Source organism: Hetaerina americana, unplaced genomic scaffold (genome assembly GCF_022747635.1).
Source record: "Hetaerina americana unplaced genomic scaffold, ioHetAmer1.1.p SCAF_36, whole genome shotgun sequence".
In the NCBI taxonomy this organism is placed as follows: domain Eukaryota; kingdom Metazoa; phylum Arthropoda; class Insecta; order Odonata; family Calopterygidae; genus Hetaerina; species Hetaerina americana.
Window position 1 is genome coordinate 2,828,241 of NW_027286941.1, and position 25,138 is coordinate 2,853,378.

The window sequence follows — 25,138 nt, forward strand, 5'->3', positions numbered from 1 at the left end:
TGTAGTTGCCCATAATGAGTTTGTAATTTTCCACAGACTTTATATTAAAGTACAATGCATTTCACTGACTAGCAGCATCATCAGGTACAAGTTACACATACCGCTGTTGAATATATACCCCTTCAGACAGAGGAGAGGGGTTTTATTTATTTATTCATCGACTTAATTGGGCGAGGTTGAGACTAATAGTCCCTTCTTCCACCTAATCCTACATTACAGACATTATATTGAAGACAATCACATACAACCAAGCCCTAGATGGAGGGAAATCCACCTAGGCGGGAATCGAACCCGCGACCTTTGGGTTGGTAGGCAAGGACGTTACCCTGCTGCCACCGAGGCCAGTTTGGCTATATACAAGAGAGAGGGAGGGTGGAAAGTTGAAGGTGGGGGGTTTGGGTGTTTTAGGACCTCAAAGTCAGGGGTCGTGGGTTTTTCTGTTAAGCGAAGGGGAGGCGTTGGCACCTTGGTTATGACCAAGGTTATTAGGTCTGGCCCAGGGCATTGGTGGGGAAGGGGAGGGGGGGCCAAGGATAAACAAATTCAACGGTTCTACATACTCAGCCTCCCCCTTTCCTTGCCCGCTCATGCCCCGGACCAGACTCAATGCCTAGTCATAACCAAGGCGACACCATCCCTCCTTCTCTTAACCAAAAACACCACCACCACTGACTTTGACGCCCCAAAAAACCCCAACCATTCAAAAGCTGTATGTGTAACTTATACCTGATGATGCCACAAGTCAGTGAAACGTGTTATACCTTAAAATAAAGTCTGTGGAATATTACAAACTCATTTAATACAGACATCAAATAATTTCATTAAGTGAAGCCTGAAAGTGGAAAGTATATATGTGATTTAACTTATCCGCTTGCTAAATCTAGCGTTAGCTTGCTTGGAGAGCCAATCTTCCTACAACTTGGTGATAATCAAACCAAGGTGTGGCCAACATTTATGGACTGTTATGTACTTCTACACCCTAATGAAAGTTCATATGCATGAGAGTACATCTTGCATAATTTTATTTTTAGTGACCTCAGGGTTAAATTTAGTAAGAATTTAGATTATTGATGCCTAATTGAGAATCTATGTATTAATTAATGATCATTTTTGTTTACACTAATTTACTTTTTATGTTTTCCAATTTTTATGGTGTGAAGAGCAATGTAAATCAGGACCAAACTGCTGCAGCAACCAATATTGATGAGAACTCTGAGCCGAATCCAAATCAGCATGAAGAGGATGATTACTACCAGGAGTTTTTAGGTGACTTGAACCACTTGTTTATACTGCACATGTAAATAATAGCACCATTATGGCTAAGTGCATATGCTGACTTGGAGCTGCATGAAATTCAAAAGAAAATAAAAATAATGAAATTTGTTAATATTATAATAGCAAAAGAACCAATTTAATATATCTAATATGATGAAATATAAATTCTGACTTAAATAGTAGTAGTTTTTATGGGAGGCTACCGACAGCTCAGGTTAGTTGCGCTATTAGGGATGGATGGGAATGGAAGAGTGGAGAGAAATCCAGCATTGGCATTAGCCTACTCTTGTCGAAAGGTGCCAAGGGGTCCGCAGCTGGGTCCCCATCCAACGGACGTTGTGCTAACTCAAAGGGCTCTCCACAGTGCATCTCATGTAGGGATCGGGATACCACTGAAAAATTTATGTTGTCTCCAGGATTTGAACCCAGGGCCTCTTGGTGGGAAGCCTGCATGTTAGCCACTGCACCATTCTGATCCCTCCATTCTATCTTATGTAAGAATTTGTGTTACATGCATTAAGCTTTCAGTACCTCAGTATCTGGTACTATTTGGGGATTGTTTTCTTATGAAATACATAGGTATCCATAGCTTTTCAACTGTGCAAAGTCTGTACTAATGAAAATAACAAAGCACAATGACTCCGTGAATTATTTTACTTCTGTGTATCTGAAGCTCGTGAAATTTGTCTTATGATTAATCCTCTTAAATCCATTCAATTTTGGTTTTTTCTCCAGAACTCTGACTTAAAAAAGACGACACATTAACATGCTTGATTAAGACCTTATAGTATGGAAAAAATAAAACAATTCCTCAAAAATATTGAAAATAAATAGAAATAAAAGGAAACATTCAAATTGAAATCATGCTAATCTTAAAGGAATTGGCCCTTGGCTTACATTTATTTGACAAAAGTATGCACCAATGAAATTGCCATCATTAGCTAAGGGTAAGTGTGGGAAATATTCTTTTCAAATGTATAATGACACCAGCTGGTCCTTTTGTGAGTCACATTCAATGAACATCAGGTCACAAAATACAATGTCAGCAATACCCAGGGTTGCCCTACTTGCAAATTTCATTCAGTGCATTGAAAATGATGGCATTAATTTTCTAACCTGCTAAATCAGTTGATATCATCAAGAGTCCTAAATGTCCTAAGTCCAAAACCACGCCTTAGGCATGCACACAACTCAGTGTACAGTTATTTCAATATATTAGTATAGCCAGAGTAGAATGTACATGTGATACCAAATGATCGTAGCTAATGGGATACCTGAGAACCCAATTGGCACCTATCTACCACCTACATGATTTACTTTAAAATGAATAGAAAAGGGAGTTCTTTCAGCAGTCTAATGACAGCAGAAGATCTTGTCAGTTTTGATTTTGTTTCTCAATCCAGAAATATTATTTTTCTTTCTATCAAGCCATTTATAGTTTTAAGCAAATCCTTGTGTATTTCTAAGAAACAATAGACAAAGTAACAGGTGAAGGAACTACCTTGATTTAGGGGTAAATGTAAGATGAACTATATCCTCAGTGGTCAAAAAATAGATAGAAACTACATGAATAGAAACTTTTCATTAAATGAAGAACACAATGTATATTTCCACTGTTCTTTATCTACATACAACTAGTTTCAACGCTTAGGTGTCATCATCAGGTACCTTGTAAATTAAAGAACAGTGGAAATATACATTGTGTTCTTCATTTAATGAACATGAAGTTCCACAAAGTTGAGCCGGGAACAATTGAATACATAGAAATTTTTATTTTAAAGAAGGCAAATTATGCTTCTAATAGGACCCTTTCACATTACTCTTGGTCATTAATTATGCCTTAGGCTCATTTTCATTCAAGAAATGACATGTTACATAGTATTCTTCATTCTTAAGTAAGGTAAAAAAAATTAACTATTCAGGTCATGTTAAATAAAAAATATAATTTCATAAAATTGTTTCATTTCAGTTTGTATACTGATTTCATTTAATCCATCTAATCAGAAGTATTTAGTGTTTCAAATTTTTTATTATTTGTCACTTAGAGTTCATTCTAGATTATTATTATCTTCTTCTGTAGATAATGCAAATATGTTTGATCAAATTGATATTTGTGTTTCAGAAAAACCCAGAAAAATAAAAAAAATACACATGAAAATCACAACAATTTGGCTCATGATAATGCAATACATAACAGCATCTGTTAAGGACTAGTCAGTGTAAGGATGCAAGAAGTAGGTAAATGGGATCTGGCTCGAAATAACAGGAAATGTTTTTTCTGTAAGATTCTGGATGAAGTAATGTACTTAGTCTAAGAGGTTGATATATGCATTGCACAGCATCTTTCATGCCTCCTGAACCAAAAAAATTGCGATGAATCAAATGCAAAAGCGATTGCAAGAATATAAAGCTATGAATTATTATAAGTTATTTTATGTTTTGTGCTTTGATGAACTCGAATGGAATTTAGTCTCACTCAATAAGGCATTTCATTATATATTTGACCTGATTACCTAATTGCATATATTTTATAACACTTTATAGGGACATAATTTTCATTTGGATGGTAGGGCCGCTCTTTGATAGGTGGATACCTATTGATTTTTTACCTTTTAAGTAGCTTAATTATACCATTGATGAGGGCTCAAGTAGTTGTTATAGTTGCATTACACATACTCAGTAACAAAATCCTTTGAAAGAAGAGATTCATGTCACATGCATAAACGAAAAGATTGATTTCTTTTCCAGGTGTTCCCATGCCATCACCAACGGATGATTTTGGTAGGTTGAAGAGAAGAAGGCTACAGTGCCTTATTCTATTTTTCTTACTTGTGAAGTTTTCATATTGTTGGCGGCACCATCCAAATTGGGTAATGCCAAGTGTGCTAATTCAACACTGTGCACTGCAAAATAAGTATTTTTTCTTAAAAACTTTGTTTCTCATTATATATCTAAAACTTTGATACCTTGGCCCTGTGAATTACCTGTGCTAATTTTAATTTGAATTATTTAAACTTGTGAATATTTAAATTTAAGAAAATCAAAAGTAAAGGATTTAAATATTTAAATAGCTTTGTTAATGCATTTTATAACTCATACTCATAGTAAATAATTATGATTAATAATGTGATTAACTTAAACACCATAATTGTAAGATGGTACCTATATATACATTTCTATCCCCCTTTTTGGTTGCTCTCTGCCCATAATTTTGTACGTTTATGTTGCATAGTTAAAGCATAACTAGGTTGCTCATTTGTCCAAAAAGAATTTATTCAAAATATAAATTCAGTTATATCTCTAAATATTATTTTAAAATATCATGTACTGAGTCAAGTAAATATTGTACATACATAATAATTTGATTGAAAATTTGTGTATGTACATGCCCACTGGGTAGTTCACAAGCCATTTACTGAATTCTTGTGAAGATACCTACTACTATGCATTTGGTATACATCACATGTACCTATTTTGGGTTATGGGCAGGTAGGTACCAATGTGAATTTTTAAGACTGAATTGTGGGTGTGTGTGGGTATGTTTATACATAAACATGTATTTTTTGTCCTTTATGGATGGTGCCCTAAACATGTGCATGGACTTAATAAAGTCAAGTGCTTGGTTGCATGCATATTTTAACACATGAGTATGGTATGGATATGATGTCTAATTGAGAATTGTGTGTCTGTGTATGCACGCTAGTACCCACTATGCATATGCATTTGCCCAGTAGCCTGGAATAATGGAAAACACCTAATTACCAAACTTTAAACTTATGATAAATTTCATTTTTTATCATTACAATGCTGTCACTCAGTGATTATTTTGAAATTGCATTGTAAGAAGTAATTTATTTATCAGTGTGTATTTGAACTAATTTTTAACTTCTATGATACAGTACACAATACTCTTTAGCCACAAAAAGAGCACAATGTAAGTCAATAAATTAGGGTGCTCATATTTTAAGTTTCAACTTACAGCCTATTTTGATAGCAGTAATTTAATTTTTGGATTCCTTGACAACTGGGATCATTTGCTAGCATGATCTAAAATTGCCTGTAAACCTTATGGTAAAAAATAAATGACATCTCCTCAATATATGTGTGCATATTTCACTGTAATAGACCATTTAGTCTAACATAATCACTGGACATTTTTGTACACTATCTTGTTTAGCATATATGTTTATCAACTGTATTGTTATCATTTTATAATAATTCCATAAATATGCCTCCTAGTCCATAATGTTGTAATTCTTTTAACCAAAACATTTCTATATATGATTTCAAAACTAAATTCATTATACTTTTCATACACATCTCTCAATGGTTCAAGTTGGATTTTGTTTGTTTAAATACTTACTTTAGTCATTTGCATTCAGGCAAATGTTTCATGAAAACATCTAAACTTGTAGCTTATAAAAATTAATGCTTCATACATGAAACTTGTCTCCTACTTCAATTCTTATAGACTTCATATTTTTTCAATTCTCCTCCTCTTTGCTTTATTCTCCTTTCCTTTCCTTCTGAGTTAGCATCAATAGCCTCATGAGGATACAGCTACACCTGTGTGCTATAGGACCAGTTGACATGAAGTATTTTAAAAACATTATCTAAGGGAGGAATAAGACAAAATATGTCTAAAAATATAAAATGTTCCCTTGAGATTCACTACGTGACAAGAATAATTTCGTCCATGTTTGGGCATGGGTATTGTAGTTATATTAAAAAGTTAATTTTCTACATATTTGTAAATAGAAAACTAAGCTCACCCTCCATTTGTAATTATTTACTTCTCAAAAAACATTTAGTATTTGAGGTACTGCAACCTGAGCATACATTGCCTGTGCTCTAGTCCCACCCAGTATTACCCTTTTCACATTTGCTAGATGTAAAGACTCATGCATTTTTGGGAGTACTGATAAATGCCAAACTGGACTCTGTCATAATTAAAATGATGACAAGTGTGAGTAGAAGTGCAAGAAATGTTATTTATAACCTGGAAAATGAAGTTATTACTGCGTGGACTGGGAATGTGATCTATGGTAGGAAGATATATTTAGTCTGGAGGAATGAAGATGAAACACATTTAGATATTTTATAAAGCATAGTAGAAAGATGAGTTCCACACTTGCAATTATAAAGAATGAAAATCACAATGAGGAATCTATAAAAGCAAAGGAAGGAGAGTGAAAAGATAGGAGAGACTATGCATTGTAGACTGAATTGAGTACATTTTAGATTGGAAGATGAATAAGACTGTAGTATTGATGTAGAAGGTGAATAAGTAGCATTGGTGTGCAATCGTACTCATCATAGTTCATTGACTATATGCTATTAGGTTGCAGTCACATCTACTATATAAATCCCCATTACTGTCATATAAGAGGGTGAATAGGATGGAGGAGGATATAATGTCTTTGTCACAGCCAACTGTGAAGGTTTTCAAACAATTGTACACATTTTGGGGGCATTTTTTAAGATGCAGCACACTTTTCAAATTGGGCCTATAATTTTGAAACTGCACAACCATACCCTCTTCCTTTTATTATTGTCATTTTGCACACTGAAACACTCCCTAACAAAGAAAATGTGATTCCCATGTACAAGTAATATGCATAAAGAAATATTTTCACTCACTATTAAAAATACAAATGGGCACACATTTTTTGTTGAAATGTTTCTAAAAATCATTAACTTGAATGTACATACATGCTGTAGGGAAATGGCTATATTTAAATGACTAATTTCTCTTTAATAGGCATGCATTCAAAGAATAACATAATTATTTTTTACATCATGCTTATATATTTTTATATAATTAATAAAAATTGCTATACCAGAAACTGATTCATTTTATATATTTCATAATGAAATAAGGACAATTTGCACTTTTCCACAGTTTATTTAACGTACGATGCGTTTCAACTCTCAGAGTCATCATCAGGTACAAGTCATTAATATATTTCATAATTTACTAGGCATATTTTGTAATTTGTATTTGACCTGGAATTTACATAGGATTCCGATATGTTAATTTTCATAATTTTGCATGGATTATGAAAATTAACATATCAGAATCATCATTTGCATAGATTGCCTAAACATTATAGTTCATAAGACTTCTTTATACTATATCAAGATAGGACATATGCTACACTTGGAGCATTGCTTGCAATATAATAAAGCTGCTTCATTATTCATCTCCCTAACTTAGTGACTACTAGAAGAATGTTTTGAAAGGCTTACGATAAGGGATACATGTACCGAGCTGTTAACATGGGGAAATTATTAACTGTTAATAAATGGGGTGGTTGAATATTGAAAAGAACGAGAATCATGCAGATTCATTCAGTGATACTTTTAAAATGTTTATCTTAAGTTAATTGAGATATAAAACTGAAAAAGATTTTGGGAAAAAGCTAGAAAATTACCAGTTCTAATTTGATCCTCCAACACTTACAGATGATAAACTGGAAATTAATTAGTAAAAACTCAGTTTTATGTACCTATATGTACTTATTTCCATATTTTCATCACTAGAACTGGAGGAGTATAAAGCACAATTGAAAATGGAAATCATCATTTTACTTGACAATGAAAAATAACAATGAAACTGATAATTGACATTTTTTCTAGAAAAATTTAATGCTTGATTAACTCATTAAAATGTGTTTTGTTATAAGGGCTGATACAAAAATGAAGCTTAACAAAATTTAAGTAATTTTCAAACTAGATATCAATTCGTACATATCATTAGACTTGATAGAATCCTATTTACAGACTACTTGAGTAGCTTCAGGTGTGATGTGGTGGAAGTTGAATATAATGAGTAACTGATCGTAACACTTCTCCACTTGATAAAATTTTTATTTAACGACTGGGTATAAAAATTTTATCAAGTGGAAAAGTGCTACAATCAGTTATTCATTACAGACTACTTAATCCTCAGCATCACCCATCTCTCTGTTTAGATTTCCTCCTTACTACTTATATAATTTACACTATGCAGAGCAAATAGCATGAAACAAAGTAGTACATAGATACCGACTCAATTATTTTAAATGATTATAAATTGTACTAGGAACTTGATTATGGTATTACGAATTCACACCATTATTTCTTATAAAACAATAAGTGTATTGTTGTCATAATTTACCTATTTCATTGTTTATTCAAAAAATTTACTGTTTCATAGGTGTCAAAGGAAGACCTGGGATTGATTTTCCAAATTTAGCAGCAATACCTATTACAAGTTTTACATGCCGTAATGTCAAGGAATCTGGCTATTTTGCTGATATGGAAACTAAATGCCAGGTGAGTCTGTACAATATCTAGTCATAACAGTCATAATATAAATATTAAAACCTCTATATTGATGTCTTAGTTACACTCCTAGCAGTGGTGGTTTGATCGAATGTATTCAAAGCTAATTGGCAGTCCAAAGGAAAGCTTAGGTAGTCTGTGCAGAAATTTCAAATAAGCAGCAATGAATATCACAGTGCCATTACAATTGAAAATGCTGTAATAATGTTGTCTAATCAACCAAGTTAGATCATATTAATAAAATTTAATATGCTTTTATTTTTTAAAATTTACCTTTTGAAAAAACTTTCGCGTTATTGAATTTTGTTAGTGAATTCAAAGTTATGAGTCTATTGTAACAAGTCATCCTAATGGTTGGAAACAGCTATATACTGCTAGTGGAACAGCTTTGATTCCAGTAGAGATATATATGAAAGTGTGTTCACTCATGGATTAGATTGGCTAACTTAAAACCTTAACTTAAACAAAAGAAATATCCCAGATATATTGATTACTCTTTTAAATGATAGCAAATAGATTCCAATTTTTACAGCATAAAAACTCAACAAAATTAGCATACTTTTACATGCATTTCTCAGAGGCAGAGCACAGATATTTACAAAATGAAGAGTATAGGTGGGTATGATGGCAAGATGGCGTCAACTTTGGCCGTACAACGATGTGGCTCTTGTAAAACACGACTCGAAGTACGTGATATGGTCGTTAGTTGCGATATTTGCTCGTGTGTATATCACCATAAATGCTCCGGCTTAAGTGATATAGTATTAAAAGCTCTCTCGGACTGCCATGACATTTACTGGAAGTGTTTTTTATGCCGTGTAAATAAGCCCAATATTTACAATATGGCGGCCGACATTGAAAAATTGAAAATGGAGTTACAAGCTCTCCAATCTACCGGATCCACGGAAAGTACTACCATGCAGCCAATTGCAAAGGAAGCTATAACGTTGTCTACGGAATTGAAACCTGAAGTCAACGAGCAATTAGGCCTCAATAGTGACAACTCCGATTTGTGCCCCAAAAATGTAAACGCAAAATTTAACACCATGAGTTTCAAATCCATCGTTACTGACGAGGAAGGTTTTCAAAAGGTGAATTACAAGAGAAACAAACGCAAACGTAATACGGTTTTTGGGAGTTCTAAGCAGCCTGCTGTTACGTGCAATTTTGTGGGAGTGCCTCGCAAGACTCTCTTCTACGTTGGTCGTGTCCAGTCCAATGCAACGCCTGATGACATCGTGAAGCATCTGTCCGGAATATTTCCTGGAAATGACTTCAAATGTGAAAGTTTGAGAGTTGGTGAAGTTTATAGTTCCTTTAAACTCTGTGCGCCAATTAGCCTTAAGGATCAACTTCTTAAAGAAGATATTTGGCCAGTAGAAGTGAAAGTTGGGAAATTTTACCCCCCAAAACCGCGGAAACTGACCCCTACTCATGAAGAGACAGAGAATATTCCTGAAGGGTCAGCTGCGGTGGTAAATCCGAACTTCGAGTTGAAAACTAGTGATGCGCCGGTATCCACCTCAATAACAAGGGGCCACACCGATAACACTATGGAAAAGTGTTCCTTAGAGAAACGTGTTACCCGCCTCCAAACGGGAATATCAAAACCCAAGTCCTTTTGACTAGATAGCATTAATTTATTTTGCCAAAATGTGCGATGTTTACGTAATAAGATAACGGAGATAGAGGTGATAGTCAAACATGGTGGCTACAATGTGCTATGTCTCAATGAGCACTGGATCATGAAAAATGAATTTGATGTGTATAAACTTAGTGATTTTGGCTTAGCATCTTTCTACTGCCGATCTGTAGCAAAAAACGGTGGTACCTGTATTTATGTCTTGAAAGGTATGCCCTTCAAGGTAATTGACTTGGACAAATTCTGTCTGGAATTGCACTTTGAAATATCTGCGATCATATTGAAGGACCTGAATTTAATCATTGCTTCTGTGTATCGCTCCCCTAATGGTGTTTTTGAACACTTCTGCAATCAACTGGAACTAGTACTATCCCTATTCTTGACTCTGAAAGCCAATATCATAATTTGTGGAGATCTCAACATTGACATAACACTAAAAACTAGTGATTGTCAGGTTCTTGAAAATCTTTTGCTTTCTTATAATTTATACTGGGCAAACAAACAGCCTACTCGACTTTCTGCCTGCCTAGATAATGTAATTACCAATTATGGTCCTGAACTGTACAGTATAAGTGTTATTGACTATCTCCTATCTGACCATCAAGGTATAAGCTTCACTTTTAATACTCAAATAACTCAAAAGATATATCCAAATAGAGGTAAAACCATAATTGTGAGGCCCATAACAATAGAAGGTTTAGAGAGTTTCCAACTGCTTCTATCTTGTATTGATTGGCATGGTTTTTGCACAGACTCTGTAGAACAAACATGTTTTTCAAGTTTTTTAGGTAATTTCCTAGGCATTTTTGAGCAATGCTTTCCTAAAAAAATTCTAAACTCTATCCCCACTAAAAATAAAAAAAATCTCTGGTATACTGGGGAGTTATTAGCTCTTAGAAATGATTTACTTAGTTACTACCACTCTTACAAAACCAGTGGAAGCCGGCATGACAAAGAGGCCTACTTGAAATACAAAAGATATTATTATAATTTAGTTAGGTGTGCAAAAAATAATGCTTACAAGGATTTTATATTGAATGCAAAAAATAAACAAAAGGCAGCATGGAGTGTAATCAATCAAGAAGTTGGTCATGGTAATGGAAAAGAAAATCTTCCTTTCACCCCAGATGCTGTAAATAATTTTTTCTTAAAAGCTGTTGAAGACAATTTGTTCTCTCGAAAAGTTGATGCTGCCAATATTGGTAATATGCTGCAAAATCTTCCTCCGAATAATTTAAATTTTAAATGGAATTTTGTTACTCCACTTGATATTATATCGACTGTTAAAAAATTTAAAAAATCCAACAGTAAGGATATTTATGGTCTTTCTAACTCCCTAATAAAGGACATTATTGTGCTCATTGCGGAACCATTAGCAATGTTAGTCAATTTATGTTTTGAGACAGGAGATTTTCCAACAGCTGTAAAATATTCCAAAACAGTACCTGTCTATAAGAAAGGTGATAAAGATGATTTAGCTAACTACCGCCCCATTTCCATAGTCCCCGTTTTTGGTAAAATTTTTGAAGCTATTATGAAAGATCAAATATGTAATTTTTTTGAGTTAAATAATCTCTTTTCCAAATCCCAGTACGGCTTTCGATCTGGGAAATCTACGATTTTGGCAGTAGAGTCCATAGTTAATTATGTCATTAATGCATTTGAAGAAAAGGAATCAGTCTCAGTGACACTATGTGATCTTAGTAAGGCCTTCGACTGTGTTAATCATTCAATATTACTAACAAAGCTAGAATATTATGGTATTAAGGGAGTTGCACTGAAACTAATGAAGTCATATTTGGATGATCGCCACCAATTGGTTGAACTTGATGGCTGTCGGTCTGCAGCTCTTAAAGTAAAATGTGGTGTACCACAGGGCTCTGTGCTTGGCCCAGTACTTTTCATTATCATGATTAATGATTTGCCCTGTAATATGAAACCTAGATCTGTTTTATATGCTGATGACACTACTTTTGTGCAAAAGTGTCAACATCCAGAAGATGCAAAGTTACGATCTAGCGCTACCCAAAAACAGGCTAAGGAATGGTTTGATGTTAATCATTTACAATTAAATACTAACAAAACTCAGCATATTGTGCGCAGTCTTAAATCAAAAACAACTGATATTGAAACTGCTAAAATACTAGGAATTTATATTGATACAAAACTTAATTGGGAGACTCACATCAGTCAGACCTGTAATAAACTTAGTAAAGCTGTTTATATGTTAAGAAAGCTCAACTTTATCATTTCAAATGAGTATCGTTTAACACTTTACCATGCCTTCTTTCAATGTCATTTGAATTATGGTGTTGAGTTATGGGGTCATTCCCCTCATGTTAAACAAATTTTGCTACTGCAAAAGAGAGCTATTCGCTCTCTTGCTAATATACCACCACGTGATTCCTGCAAACCTTTTTTTATTAGGTAATCATGACTGTATTTTGTTTGTATATCTTTAAGGCTCTGATTCAGTTAATGCTTCTTCAGCTTCTGTTTCAGCTCTGAAAGTTACTCTAGAAACTTACCAATTAAGATCCAACCTCCATAACTATTCCACAAGAGGTAAATCGAATCTAAATACTACTTATTGTAGATTGTCATCAACTTACAACACATTTCACAATATGAACATACGACTGTATAACTATCTGCCTACTCAGTTGAAATCAGATGGTATCCAGAGTTTCAAGAATAGGGTATATACCTGGTTACTTGCTCACCCACTTTACTCATTGGATGAATTCTTTTGTGACAATCTTCATCACATTTAAGAACTTATGTTTATATATTAAGTAATATTACGATTGACGACATTTAATATGGTTGTACCATTTTTAAAATGAATAAAGTATTATTATTATTATGTGGGTTGCCGTACCAAGGGGTAGAGCATTGGACCACTGACCAGAGGATCCCAGGTTCAATTCCTGGGCAAACCTCTCTGGGCACCTGCAGCTCCACCCAAGTAGTATGATTTTTTGGGTACCAGATCTTCCTGGGAAATTATAACTGGCACAGGGAAAAGAACTAGCCCCCCTACCCTTTCGGGTGAATTTCTCATACCGTCGGGCTTAGTACTGGGTGAACTCTACCATCACCTACCAAACTGGCCTTTGGGTTGATTACTGTGTTTATGGTTTTTTTTATAGGAAGGTTCAATTGATTTTGGTGGTCAGATTTTATTTGTGAAACTATTTAAATGATAAGGTTCTTCAAATAAAAATATGCAAAATACTGAGTTTTCATATTTGCATAAATATTTGAAAAAATGAACTGTTGGTTTAGAGAATTTACAAATTTTAAATATTCAAAACATTTTCCTTAAGATATATCCTTTCACTATTTGACAGTTGAACCAATTCTTCAAGCTAGTGAAACAATAGTGGATCACGTGCTGTTCGTAATTTGATCATTAATGTTATCCTTATCATGAAAACTTCATTGAATCACCAACTTGTGCATTGTATGTACATTTCCATTAATCAATTGTGCTTTCTTTTTTATCTAGGTTTTCCATATTTGTGATGGTGGCAGGAAGATGTCTTTTCTTTGTCCTAATGGGACAATCTTTAGGCAATCACATTTAATTTGTGACTGGTGGTTTCGCGTTGACTGTGAAGATTCCCAAAATTACTATGAGCCAAGTGCTGATACACTTAGAAGGGACCGGGAAAGAGTTAAGTATGACAGACTACCATCAGAGTCCAGGGAAAGTATGAGCATAACTACTAACTTTCGACCACACTCTAACATACAACAGTATGTCCAACCAAATACACAAGACAGCAATATTTATTATGAGCCAGGTCAACCTCTTCATTTAAGCAATAGGAGAATATCCACTGTTGAGGAACAAGTTATAAATGATGATAGAATAAATGCTAGAATGAATCAAAATAGAAAAGGCATCAATACAAATCCCCAAATATACCAACAAAAACAGCAAAGCATTCAAGAGCCTCAAAATTACCAGAGAGACTTGTCTCACAAAAGAATTGTAGCAAATTTCAGAAGTATTACTGATAATGGATATAACACTGAAGGTGATGGCAGTCCTAAGCTCGTGATTGAAGATGGGATCATAAGAGCTGTCAAACAGTCAGAGACAAGTACTTCACTTAATAATTACCCTGAGCCAGAGGATCCAACCAAGAAAACTTCACAGCATTCAGACATTAACACTGAAATTGTTGGCACTCAGGGAAATTCAGAGAGTGGTGACACTGATGATTTAGCCAATAGGAGAGCTGACAAAATGAGAAGGATTGTGCGCCTCAAAGTAAAAAACAACAAAAATGAAGAAAATGAAGGTCAAATCCTCGCAGAAACTGCATCCTATGCCAGCAGCCATAGAAGAGGTCTAACTCAAGATCGCCGTTTAGAAACAGTAACTTTCAGCCAGGTGACAGAAAGAATTCCAATTTATGACGTAAATTCTAGAGAAAAATTTTCAAAAACCAGCACAACAAGCAGACCACAGTATACAGCTTCAAACCATGGAGATATCAAGTCAACAAATGAGAAAGAAGCAAAATTGACTTCAACATCCAATTTACCCAACAAGGGACAGGCAGCAATGGTTCAAAAATCCCAGTATTTAGAGGATGATTTGGTCATTACATACAGGCCACCAAGTCAAAAAGATGAGCCAACAGAAAGTCAGTCCTTAAAAAAGAAAGGTGTAAGCTCTTTAGTATCCAACAAGACAACCTATGGTGAGGATATTAAAATGGCAGTGACTGACCATCCATTAATAAATCAAGATGTAGATTCAGTAGTTACATATAGGCCGGTGATGGACTTGAAGAAATTTCTCAATCAGAGACGTGAAAGGCTTACAAGAAATGATGATGAGAGGGACGGAAAACCTTACACAGGCAATCGGACTTCACCTGTCCTTCCTCTTTCATCTAGCCCAGGGGCTATCCGCTCATTGGCCCTATACATAGAGTCCCTCAGTGATGGCTTTATTCGCAGCACACCCAGAAGGGTTCAAGGAAGTTTAAGAGGTATAATTCCAACAGACCCTGTTCCAACACAACAGAGGCCTGGAACATCATTGCATGTGGAAAGGGATAGTGTACATTCAGCTCAAAAACAGCAATCCAGACAGAGTTTATCAACAACTACTAATGCTTATGACTCAGTTTCATTTATTAAATATACTGACCCACAGTCCAACACTAAATCAAAAAACGGTAGCAAGGAAATTTATGCTAATGCAAAAAAGGCCCCTCCTTTGGAAAAGACTGGAGATATTCATATTGAGAATGAGCCAGTATTTCTCAATCTTCAATGGAATGCTAAAGACTCTGTTGCTAGTAACAATAAACATCAGAATTCAAAATCTGACACCAACCATAAAAAGTCTGACCCAGCTGCCAAGAAAATGAAAGACTACTTACTCGGAAATTTTACATCTGAGGACTCGGGTCTTTTTCAACACATCAATAAGGCTCTTTCACAGTCCAATGCTTCATTAACAAAATACTCTATGGAAACCCTTTATAAAAATGCAATTGAACCAGTTTTGAAAGAAGCTATGACTCTTGGATCTATTACAGAATCAGAACTTGCTGAAATTTTAACAACAACTGAAGATTCATTATCAGGAATAAATACAGAAAATCCTAGGATCACTGAAGAGGATATTGGTTATGAAAAGCCATCAAATAAGGAACCGATTAATTTAACCCCTTTCTTTAAGGTAGAAAATGGGAGGGTAAGCAGCACATCAAGTAAATTCCCAGAAGATGAGGATCTTTCCAAAACCCCAAGTGATCTTCGAGAGCTAGCACAAGTATTTAGTCGAGCCCTTTCAGCATACCTTGAGGATCCTGAAACATTTAGAGATGCTTTAGCATCTGTGAGCCATCCTCACAATCCCATTCTTCCAATTCGTTTAACATCAGTTGTGGATGAAAATGCATCAAATATCACAAAATTCAAGGAAGATGAGGATGAAGTTCTAGACTTCTCAGATGTTCAAACTCCTACCACCACCACTGGGCTACCGCTTTTTAAAAATCCAACCACCACAAAGACACCACTTACAACCACCCCTTCTACAACAACACCATATTATGCCAGTGATACCACCTCATCTAACATACAGACAGGGTTTTACATAACCATTCCATTCATAACACCAACCCAAAAAATTCCAGAACAGGAACCAACAAATGACAGACTCAATAACAATTCCCATCAAGATGCAGAGGGACCAGACTTGGAGAGTAACCAGGTTGCCACGACAACAAGACCAGAGGTCAACATTCTCACATCTCTATCAAATGGAAGTATTTCCACCCCAACCCTAAAGAAAGCAGAAAATGAGAGCCAAAAAAATGGAAACAATTTATCATTTAGTAATGGACTAAGCAAAGGACTGCCATTAGAAGAGAACCTTCCACCTTTGGAGACCAAAATCTTACCACCATTTCAAGATGCCATTCCTGACCATGAAGAACCTACATCAAATGAAGAGGAGAATGGGTTTACTGATATTAACATCCCCACCGCAGCATTGGATGAAATTTTAAACGAGTTTGTGCCCGAGGAACTTAATCGCTTGGCTATGACTTCCATCGAGCCAGATGTAATTCCTGATGACAATAAATACCTATCTTCTTACACAGATTCATTAGAAGCAAATTCGTTGAGCACAACAGACTTCCTCAATGATAATATTTCCACCACGCCCTCTACAAGCACCACTAGTACAACTCCGATAACACCCACAACAGATTTAGCTTCACAGACTGTAAATGCCATCGTGTCCAGAATCACAGCAAAACTTCCTCAAATGACCAATCCAAATAAAAAGAACTTGGTGAATTCACAAAGAAGTACCGTCTCTTACGATACTTATGCCAACCACCTTCTTAAAGCAATCATAAATCCTGTGACAGAAAAAGATGAATCATTGATTCAAGCTCAGAGTGCCAGCTTCCTTCCATCTCAACCAAATTCACAAAAAATTCCCAAACATGTCACAAAAGATATTCCAGAGCAATCAACCCAAGCAATAGATGATGTTCATTCATTGCCAACAGAGCAGTACTTGAATGAAAAACCTACTCCATATCCTGTTGACCAGACAGATTATGAACTCCTTCCCAGCTCTTCCGTGGCAACACCCGTGAAGATTAACTTTTCCAAGGACAGAACGAAAATATTCAATGCAACAGAAGTATTAAGCTTAAATGGAGGGGATGATGGCGAAAAGTCTCAACATGGAAATCCTAGGCTTGTGCTTCTTTTTGTGAATGACCACAATGCCAAAGGAATTGGCCTTAATGAAAAAAATGCTCGCCTTCTCAAGGCTTTATTGAGAAAGGATGATCACCACATATTACAGAGTGTTGGCCTCATTCCAGAAGACAACGATACACGTGAGCCTACCACTTCTACGACAGCAAGCAGTCTCCATGAAGGTACATCTATTGCTCCCCCTTCTCGCATAATCCTGAGGGAACCCTCAACTACTTCACAATTAGTACCAGACAACTCAGACAGGACGGAACCACCAATTACGACATACGCACCTAAGTTCACAATTCCTTGGTTTCCCATTAAGAAGATAAAATCACAGTACAGAAATCACACAGCAAGAGCTGAGAAGTTACAAGCAACAGATCCACCAGAGTCTGTTGTGGAAGTGACAACCTCAATAAATACAGGAACATCCAACGCACCAAAATATCTTCCAGAAAAGCAGACACCCAACAGAATATCCAATTCTACAGAGTTCTTAGGCGAAGATAAAAGTACTGTGTCAGATGGACGAGCTTTTGACCTTCTCAGGTCACTGTATTCTCTAACTGCTAGATGGGGATAATAATACCATAATGCAAAGTGGAACTGTTTCAATTGTTTATGAGTGACATGTTTCCTAGTGTGTGAACCTGTATTATATTTTTTGTTTGATGAAGACTTTTAAGGACAGCTGTGAGTGCATATGAAGTCATACGAGAGATCCAAAATGTGGCCTTTAATCAAACAAGTGTGTGGACTCCCTTGGTTGGGTGATCTTGATTACAAGTTCCTTTTGTAAAGATGAACTCCTCCCCTCAATACCTGCTGCAAGCAGACTTGGTCAGTCAGCTTCATTGAGCAGTATTAACATCTAATGCCATTGTTATGTTTTAGAGAGTAAAGTTAACCTGCTTCATAAAAAGTTTGAAAGTGTAAAGTTTTGGACCAGTTTGTTATGTAAATCATAGTGTTTCTAACACTGAAAACTTTTGGAATTGGGTTGACATTTACAATCAGGAATAAAGTTGAAGTCCATGAAAAGTTTTGTTTTATTTTTGTTTCCCCAAGAAATGATTCAAAAGATTAAACTTCAACAAAAACTCTTTATTGCGTAATTTAATTTTTTCAATAAAAATTAGGTCCTCAATCTTTATAGACAATAACATAAGTACAAGATTACATTCATTTAACATAAATTAGCACTGGAATAAAATTTACAACAGAAATGATGTGATGTCTTCAAAACATTCATACAAAAGATGTTATTTAATCAATACTTTGATCTTAAGGGCTCATCACTAACATGACTCAAAAAGGATTTAACTGCCATATAAAATGTCAATGTCAGGCATTCAAGCATTTACACCAGTCATTATTCCACATTGAGGAAGAGTTATAAAATAGAGCACCTTGGTAAACATCTCACAGTTAATTACTCTCACTTTCTCTTGGCAATGCAATTAGAATCACTTTCCAAACCTTTGCTCACACTTAGAATATTTTTCTAACAAAGAAATGAAGTCTTTGAGACTGATATCATGATGAGTCTGCAGGTGCCTGCAATGAAAACAAAAAAAAACTTTAATATGAAGCATGACCCATTCAAAACATTGCATTGTAACACTACTATTAGATAAACCAATGAAATATTTAAAAAATATACACTAACAATAATGTAAAAGGGTATTAAAATGTTCCTCCTACAGGAATAAACGTTATTAATGCAACTGGTACAGTTGCACTAACACCCTTTCAAGGTAGTGACACAAATGCAATTTTTATAGAAATAAAACATACAAGGTCTGTCCAATAAATACGCGAACTGAAGCCATTAAAACTATATTTGAAAAAAAAACTTAAAAATTTAAAAAAACTTTGAAAAATTTAGTCTGCATCAATTTTGTCCCCTTAAAAGTACTCTTCATTCGTTGCTATGCACTTTTTCCATCTTCTTTTCCACTTAAAGCACCCTTGGCAGTTAGGCTTTTTAGTTTTCTCATCATTTAGTGCTTTATTGTGTCCACATCTTTCCAGTGATGTCCCCTCATCACAATTTTGCATTTTGGGAATAGGAAAAAGTTGCAGAGGGTGAGATCTGGTGAATAAGGAGGATGGTCAAGGATGGCGATTGAATTTTTTTGCCAGAAACAGCCAAATAAACAATGCTCAATGTTCAGGTGCATTACCTTGGTGAAGGATCCATCCATCACCTTCAGCTAAATTTGGTCGCACACAATCTCCCAAATACTTAAGAACTGGAAGGTAGAACTCAGCATTTACTCTTTGTCCCTCAGGAAGAAACTCATGATGAATACCACCTTCGACATCAAAGAAAACCAGGAGCATGACTTTGATTTTCGATCAGCTTTTTCGGTTTGATTTAATCCACTTGAAAATGATGTTTTCTGCAGAGTATTATCACAGTAAACAGCTATCAATATTTCAGTAATTTCTTGACAACTTTTATTGCACTTCACCAAAAACTTGATGTTGATCCGTTGCTCTGGAAGTTCATCAATTTCCATTTTCGACAAACAGCAAAAACAAGGACAACAGAAACTACCATAACTGGCATCATACGCACAGCTCGACAATCCACAAAGCACAGACGACGCATTGGGTCTCAGGCAACTAGCGCTGCTTGTGGGCGGGGCAATAGTCTGCGTCATGGCCAAGCAGATTGCACCAGTTTGTGTATTTATTGGATAGACCTCATATGTATCATAAAAAATTTACATAAGTGTGCAATTCCGCAAAGCATCAACCTACATATCCTCCCATGTATACATTATCAAACCATTTTTACAGTAACCTGGTAGGGATTCGTATTACGCAATCTCTTACTAATTAGGGTTTAAATTATTTTATCTAATTTTCATATTTTTTGTAAGACTCATGTTAATTTTTGTAACTTAAGTGCAGTACTCACGGGGTAAATAAAACCTAGACTTTTTTGACCCACTTTACTCCATATATTTTATCTATAGAATGTATAATCATAATTAATAAATGTACGGTGTTACATAAACAACAATTAATCATAGGCTACATGAACTCTATCATGGCATGAGTACCAGGAAATGAAAGGGAGCTGTGATAGCAATTGCTTGTTACACAAAGAATAATTGACATATTAAATATCATATCCACAGTCGTGCACTAGAGATCATATTAAAATCTTTACGCAGTTATGCCTTCAGGTATTTGTTTGAACTTCAACTTGGATAATAGATGCTGTGTGGACAAATAATTTAATAATTGGTTACATAAACCTTACGCTGTTCAAAAAATGCACAGCTACTAATAGTTACCTTAATAAAATAAATTTTTGTTTAGGGATAAGAAGGTAATTCTGTTTAGCACGATCAATATTTAAAATCTTCCTTAAAAAGGTTGACATTTAGGCACATGCTATCATTGTGAATATACAGGGAGTATTTCATGAGCCAAGTGATAATGACAAATTTCAGGGCTTGCCTCAGATATACAGCAACATATTAGGATGCAATTTTGGCACACCACTTTGAAACATTAGGAAATACTACATACCAGCACATAAATCTAGAATAGTATGAAAAAATGAAGTGGTTAACACATAAGGCATAGACACAAATACAGTATTAAGCAATTCAGCAATATAAATGCATATTGCAAATATTAGTAGAAGGACCATTGATGTTTCTGATGACTGAATAGATTAGTTTTCTACTACGTTGCCGCTTCGTTTTCAGGTTTCCTCTTTGTTGTTTCATCAAAACTCAAAAAAGAAAGGGGAGGGAAGGAAACCTAAAATCAAAGCATCTCATTTATGTTGCTACATAATGCCACTGGAAATAGATTTATTAATACCTTCAAATAAGAATGAAGAGAAGTACAGTGGAAAATGGAGAAATCATGATATAAGTAGTAGTATTTAGGAGAGACAACCGACAGCTGAGGTCATTTGCGCCATTAGGGATGGACAGGAAAGGATGAAGGGTGGAGAGAAACCCCGCGTTGGCATTAGCCTACTCTTAATGAAAGGCACCAAGGGGTCCGCAGCTCAATGTCCCATCCAACAGACAGCGTACTCACTCAAAGTACCCTCCACAAAGTACCTCAAGTAGGGATCAAGATACCTCTGAAAAATATTCAACACTGCCAGGATTTGAACCCAGGCCCTCTGGGCAGGAAGCCAGTACGTTAGCCCCTGCACCATCTCAAACCCCACATGATATAAAGGATATGATAGAACAACTACCACGCCAGTGTCATTCAAGTTAGTCCCGACAAAATTCTGCAAGGATTAACAACCTTAGCAATAAACCTTAAGTTTGATTTTGATGGGCGAGTATAGAGTTCAAATTCAATTGCAGCGTAAACTTCACACAATCGAAATGGCAAATTAGCTTATTTCCTCATGTCTGCAGCAAATTCCTGACCAAGTTCCCTAACACATAAATATTGCAGTTTGCATTTTGGATTGGTTTGTCCAAAGGCATTGATCCATATGAATCCAAGACCATCCAGCCAGCACTGCAACACTTAACCTATGTCACTCATACAGCAAGAATTATTTTTACACAATATAATATCATCACAACTGTCATTGCTCTACACCAGTGGCAGAAGTATGCGTGAACTATTACAAATTATTTCGAGGTAGGAGAAGGCATTCCTTTATTTGGCACCTAACTATATCCCTGAGAGATGATCTATGCTTTTGTTATATTTGTATGGTTTATGACAATATTGAAATTATTAAGGAAAGAAATGGATGAAGACATACCTAAAAGAAAAATGTTTTGCTATTGCTAAAGAAGTGACACAAAACATGCTGCAAGTACTAAAAGACACCAACAATTCAGAAGAGTTCTCAGTAATAGGCCAGCCTTCACATCATATAAAAATTGTCTTAACTAGGACTGATTATGTTCATTAGAAATACAGGTATTATATGGTACCATAGTATGAATAGTGAAATAGAAGTAGACTATTGCACTTTTGACCTATCACGCATCAGGTACAAGACCGAAAGTATCATACAGAAGGTCTTGTACCTGATAATATGCCAAAAAGTATCCGCTTAATATAGCATTCAAGCACACTGTGTATACATCAAACATCCAAACAATTTCAATTAAATATTCTGACAACAAGCACATTACAAATACTTCAGGAAAGATGTGCTGAATTCCCTTTTGTTTTACGAGAAAATTCAGACTCTTAAGAGACATTTGCATTTGACAAATCAAAGTTATGGTAATTTCAAATTGTGTCATTCAATTTATAGAATTTCTCAGACATTTATGAACTACATGGTACAGGTGAGTATTAAAACTCCAACTTTTGGCAGTAGCATACCTCTTATATATAACTATTAACACTGCATGTTCTTTAAAGTTTTTTACAAAGGAAATCAGCCCATCCACCCAAATTCAATGATTAGTCATTAATCACATTCAATTAATGACTTCACATGAGAATACTTCAGCAACGCTTTTATAAAAGTCACAAGACAAAGCAAAAATGATAAATTTAAAGGCATATTGTAAAATTCTGAACTACAAATATCACTATTTTATAAATAAAATTATGGCAACACTATGAAGTACCTTCATGAACACAAATTAAAATTAATTTATGATAATAATTGTTAGATATTTAATGCATCAATTATGACAACAAGAAATTAGCAGCAAACATTATTATTTTAAGTGCTAATAGGAACGTATTACATGAGTCATTGAGTAAATGAGGCGAACTGAAATGTGACATCATATCAAGCACCTAGAATCTACACATGAATAGGCAGGAATTGATTTCCACGTTCCGACAACATAAATAATCAGCAGTATTTTTAGCAAAAGCATATAACAAGAGCACACCTTAAAAAGCTTTCATACTTACACAGACATGAATTTACTCGAGTTAAAAAATGGATTATAATAATACCGTCCACCTAATTTATGACTTGAAATTAACTTTACATGCTGTTTTTATATCTGCGAACTCGGCCGTCAAATAGAACACCAAATGGCCTGAATAAATCCAAAAATGTAATAACACTTACAGAAATTGAGTAACACGTATGTGCCAAGGCAGGAAACCACAATTGCAACAATATTTTCCACACCAAACAGCAAGTTCTGGATCCATAACAGGTTTCTCTTTTGATCCTAATCTTAGTGCTCTCTCCATAAAGTCTTCATCTATACTAGATACCGCTAATGAACCAGATTGTACACTCTCACATATGTGTCGAGTAGCTGCTGTAAATGCTTGCCGGCCTCCATTTGGCGATAAAAGCAATACTTGTAGAGCAGACCATTCCCTTAAAGACAGGTCTGCATTTGAAGGGATGCCTAAAATGTAAATATTCTGAATTAAAATTGCACAAAAACTATTTTAATGCCATTCCAAAAGATCTTTGGGAATTATAATGAAATAAATGTAAAGATAATACTTAAAATGATAAAAGCGAATGCCTGTAATGATTTCGAAGTATAGAAGATACTTACCATTGGAATATCCGTTTTCTTTAACGATTCCATTTTTTTGAGGGCTCTCTCCCCAAATAACAGGTGGTTCTTTCCATTTCTCTAGCAAGGCTGAATGCAGTTTCATTTCATTTTTTTTAAGAACACCTGCACATATTTAGTCAGACCGAACATTAATGCTATCATTTACTAACAAAGGTGGTAGGAAGGACAAGTACGTTGCTTCTCAGATTTCAATGAAAATCTATAAGGTTATGGAAAACATTAGATAAGACCATTACAATTGGTTAGGCGGATCATTTAACAATTGAATTGTGAATTAACTTCAGTGAAGACCACTGAAATGATTCATTATTTCAGTTTACCTGAGACATAGCAAGAGAAATAATGAGGCTGAGTTCATAATTAGTTTATTACCTTCCCAAATAGGTATACCAAATCTGTGGAGCAACGTACGTAAAAAAGTTTATTTGCTCAGTAACGGTAATTTATAATTTACAATAGGCTAAATAATGAAGTTCATGAAAGGGTGTCTCTGACGTAGTGGCACATGACATCATTTAACACATTCACATAAAATGAAAATATTGCACAGGACTTCATTGTTTCGGTGCCAAGGCAAAAAACAAGTCTTACCCGTATGGTCGTAGAAGCTTACACAAGACATCCTAGCCGCAACACACCAAATGATTATGTTGGCTAAGTCATTATAAGATATCTTCTCATTCACTATAATGATGGCAAGATGAGCCGGTAATTTATTAAACCTCTTAACCGACTTAAGAATGATCTTCAACTCTTCTTCACCACTATATCTCTTCAAAGCACTTTTATACTGACGTACTATGTAAATCCAAAAATGTTTCATCATACACCAAGCCGAATACATCAAGTGCATCGCCGACAAGATAAGAGCAAATACAGTGTACAACATGTTACTTAGGCTAACGTCAACCCTTGAACATAATACGTTCACGTCCCAGATGATGTCTGAAGAGACCTTTTTCTCAATAGTAACTTAAATATATTCATAATCCGAGGACACGTGTAACAACAACTATTCTTGTGTACGACAGCATTTATGAGCATATCATAATCTACCTTCGCCCTTTCAGCGTCATTTTTTTAGAATACTAGGTAAGCCAAGTGAATATTG

General features: G+C 35.1%; 2 protein-coding genes across 4 annotated transcripts in view; one reads left to right on the plus strand and one right to left on the minus strand.

Moving 5' to 3' along the window:
* The window catches only part of LOC139691461 (serine-rich adhesin for platelets-like), a 155,468-nt gene extending 136,935 nt beyond the window's left edge, over nt 1-18,533 (plus strand). For 2 of the 3 annotated variants that reach the window (XM_071589280.1, XM_071589282.1), the window contains exons 4-7: nt 1,161-1,266; nt 4,024-4,056; nt 8,474-8,592; nt 13,755-18,533. In XM_071589280.1, the coding sequence (XP_071445381.1) occupies nt 1,161-1,266; nt 4,024-4,056; nt 8,474-8,592; nt 13,755-18,086 (4,590 nt within the window). In that variant the 3' untranslated portion in view covers nt 18,087-18,533. The remainder of the gene's footprint in view (nt 1-1,160; nt 1,267-4,023; nt 4,057-8,473; nt 8,593-13,754) is intronic. The other variant, XM_071589281.1, reaches the window with a different exon arrangement.
* Nucleotides 18,534-18,586: 53 nt separating this feature from the next.
* Tango14 (transport and golgi organization 14) lies at nt 18,587-25,092 on the minus strand. The gene is made up of 4 exons (XM_071589285.1): nt 24,619-25,092; nt 24,004-24,129; nt 23,556-23,847; nt 18,587-19,060 (listed from the first exon to the last, which is right to left on the minus strand). Exons 1-4 carry the CDS (start codon nt 24,914-24,916, stop codon nt 18,970-18,972), a joined length of 807 nt encoding a protein of 268 aa, XP_071445386.1. The 5' UTR covers nt 24,917-25,092; the 3' UTR covers nt 18,587-18,969.
* Between the last annotated feature and the right edge of the window lie 46 nt (nt 25,093-25,138).

What these genes read in the sequence shown, in the direction of transcription:
- Tango14 (XM_071589285.1), bottom strand. Translation starts at nt 24,916, where the DNA reads ATGTTGTACACTGTATTTGCTCTTATCTTGTCGGCGATGCACTTGATG. An exon ending in AAGCTTCTACGACCATACGG is followed by an intron (nt 24,130 to 24,618) that starts GTAAGACTTGTT and finishes AAATATGTGCAG; the next exon opens with GTGTTCTTAAAAAAAATGAA. An exon ending in AGAAAACGGATATTCCAATG is followed by an intron (nt 23,848 to 24,003) that starts GTAAGTATCTTC and finishes TTTACATTTTAG; the next exon opens with GCATCCCTTCAAATGCAGAC.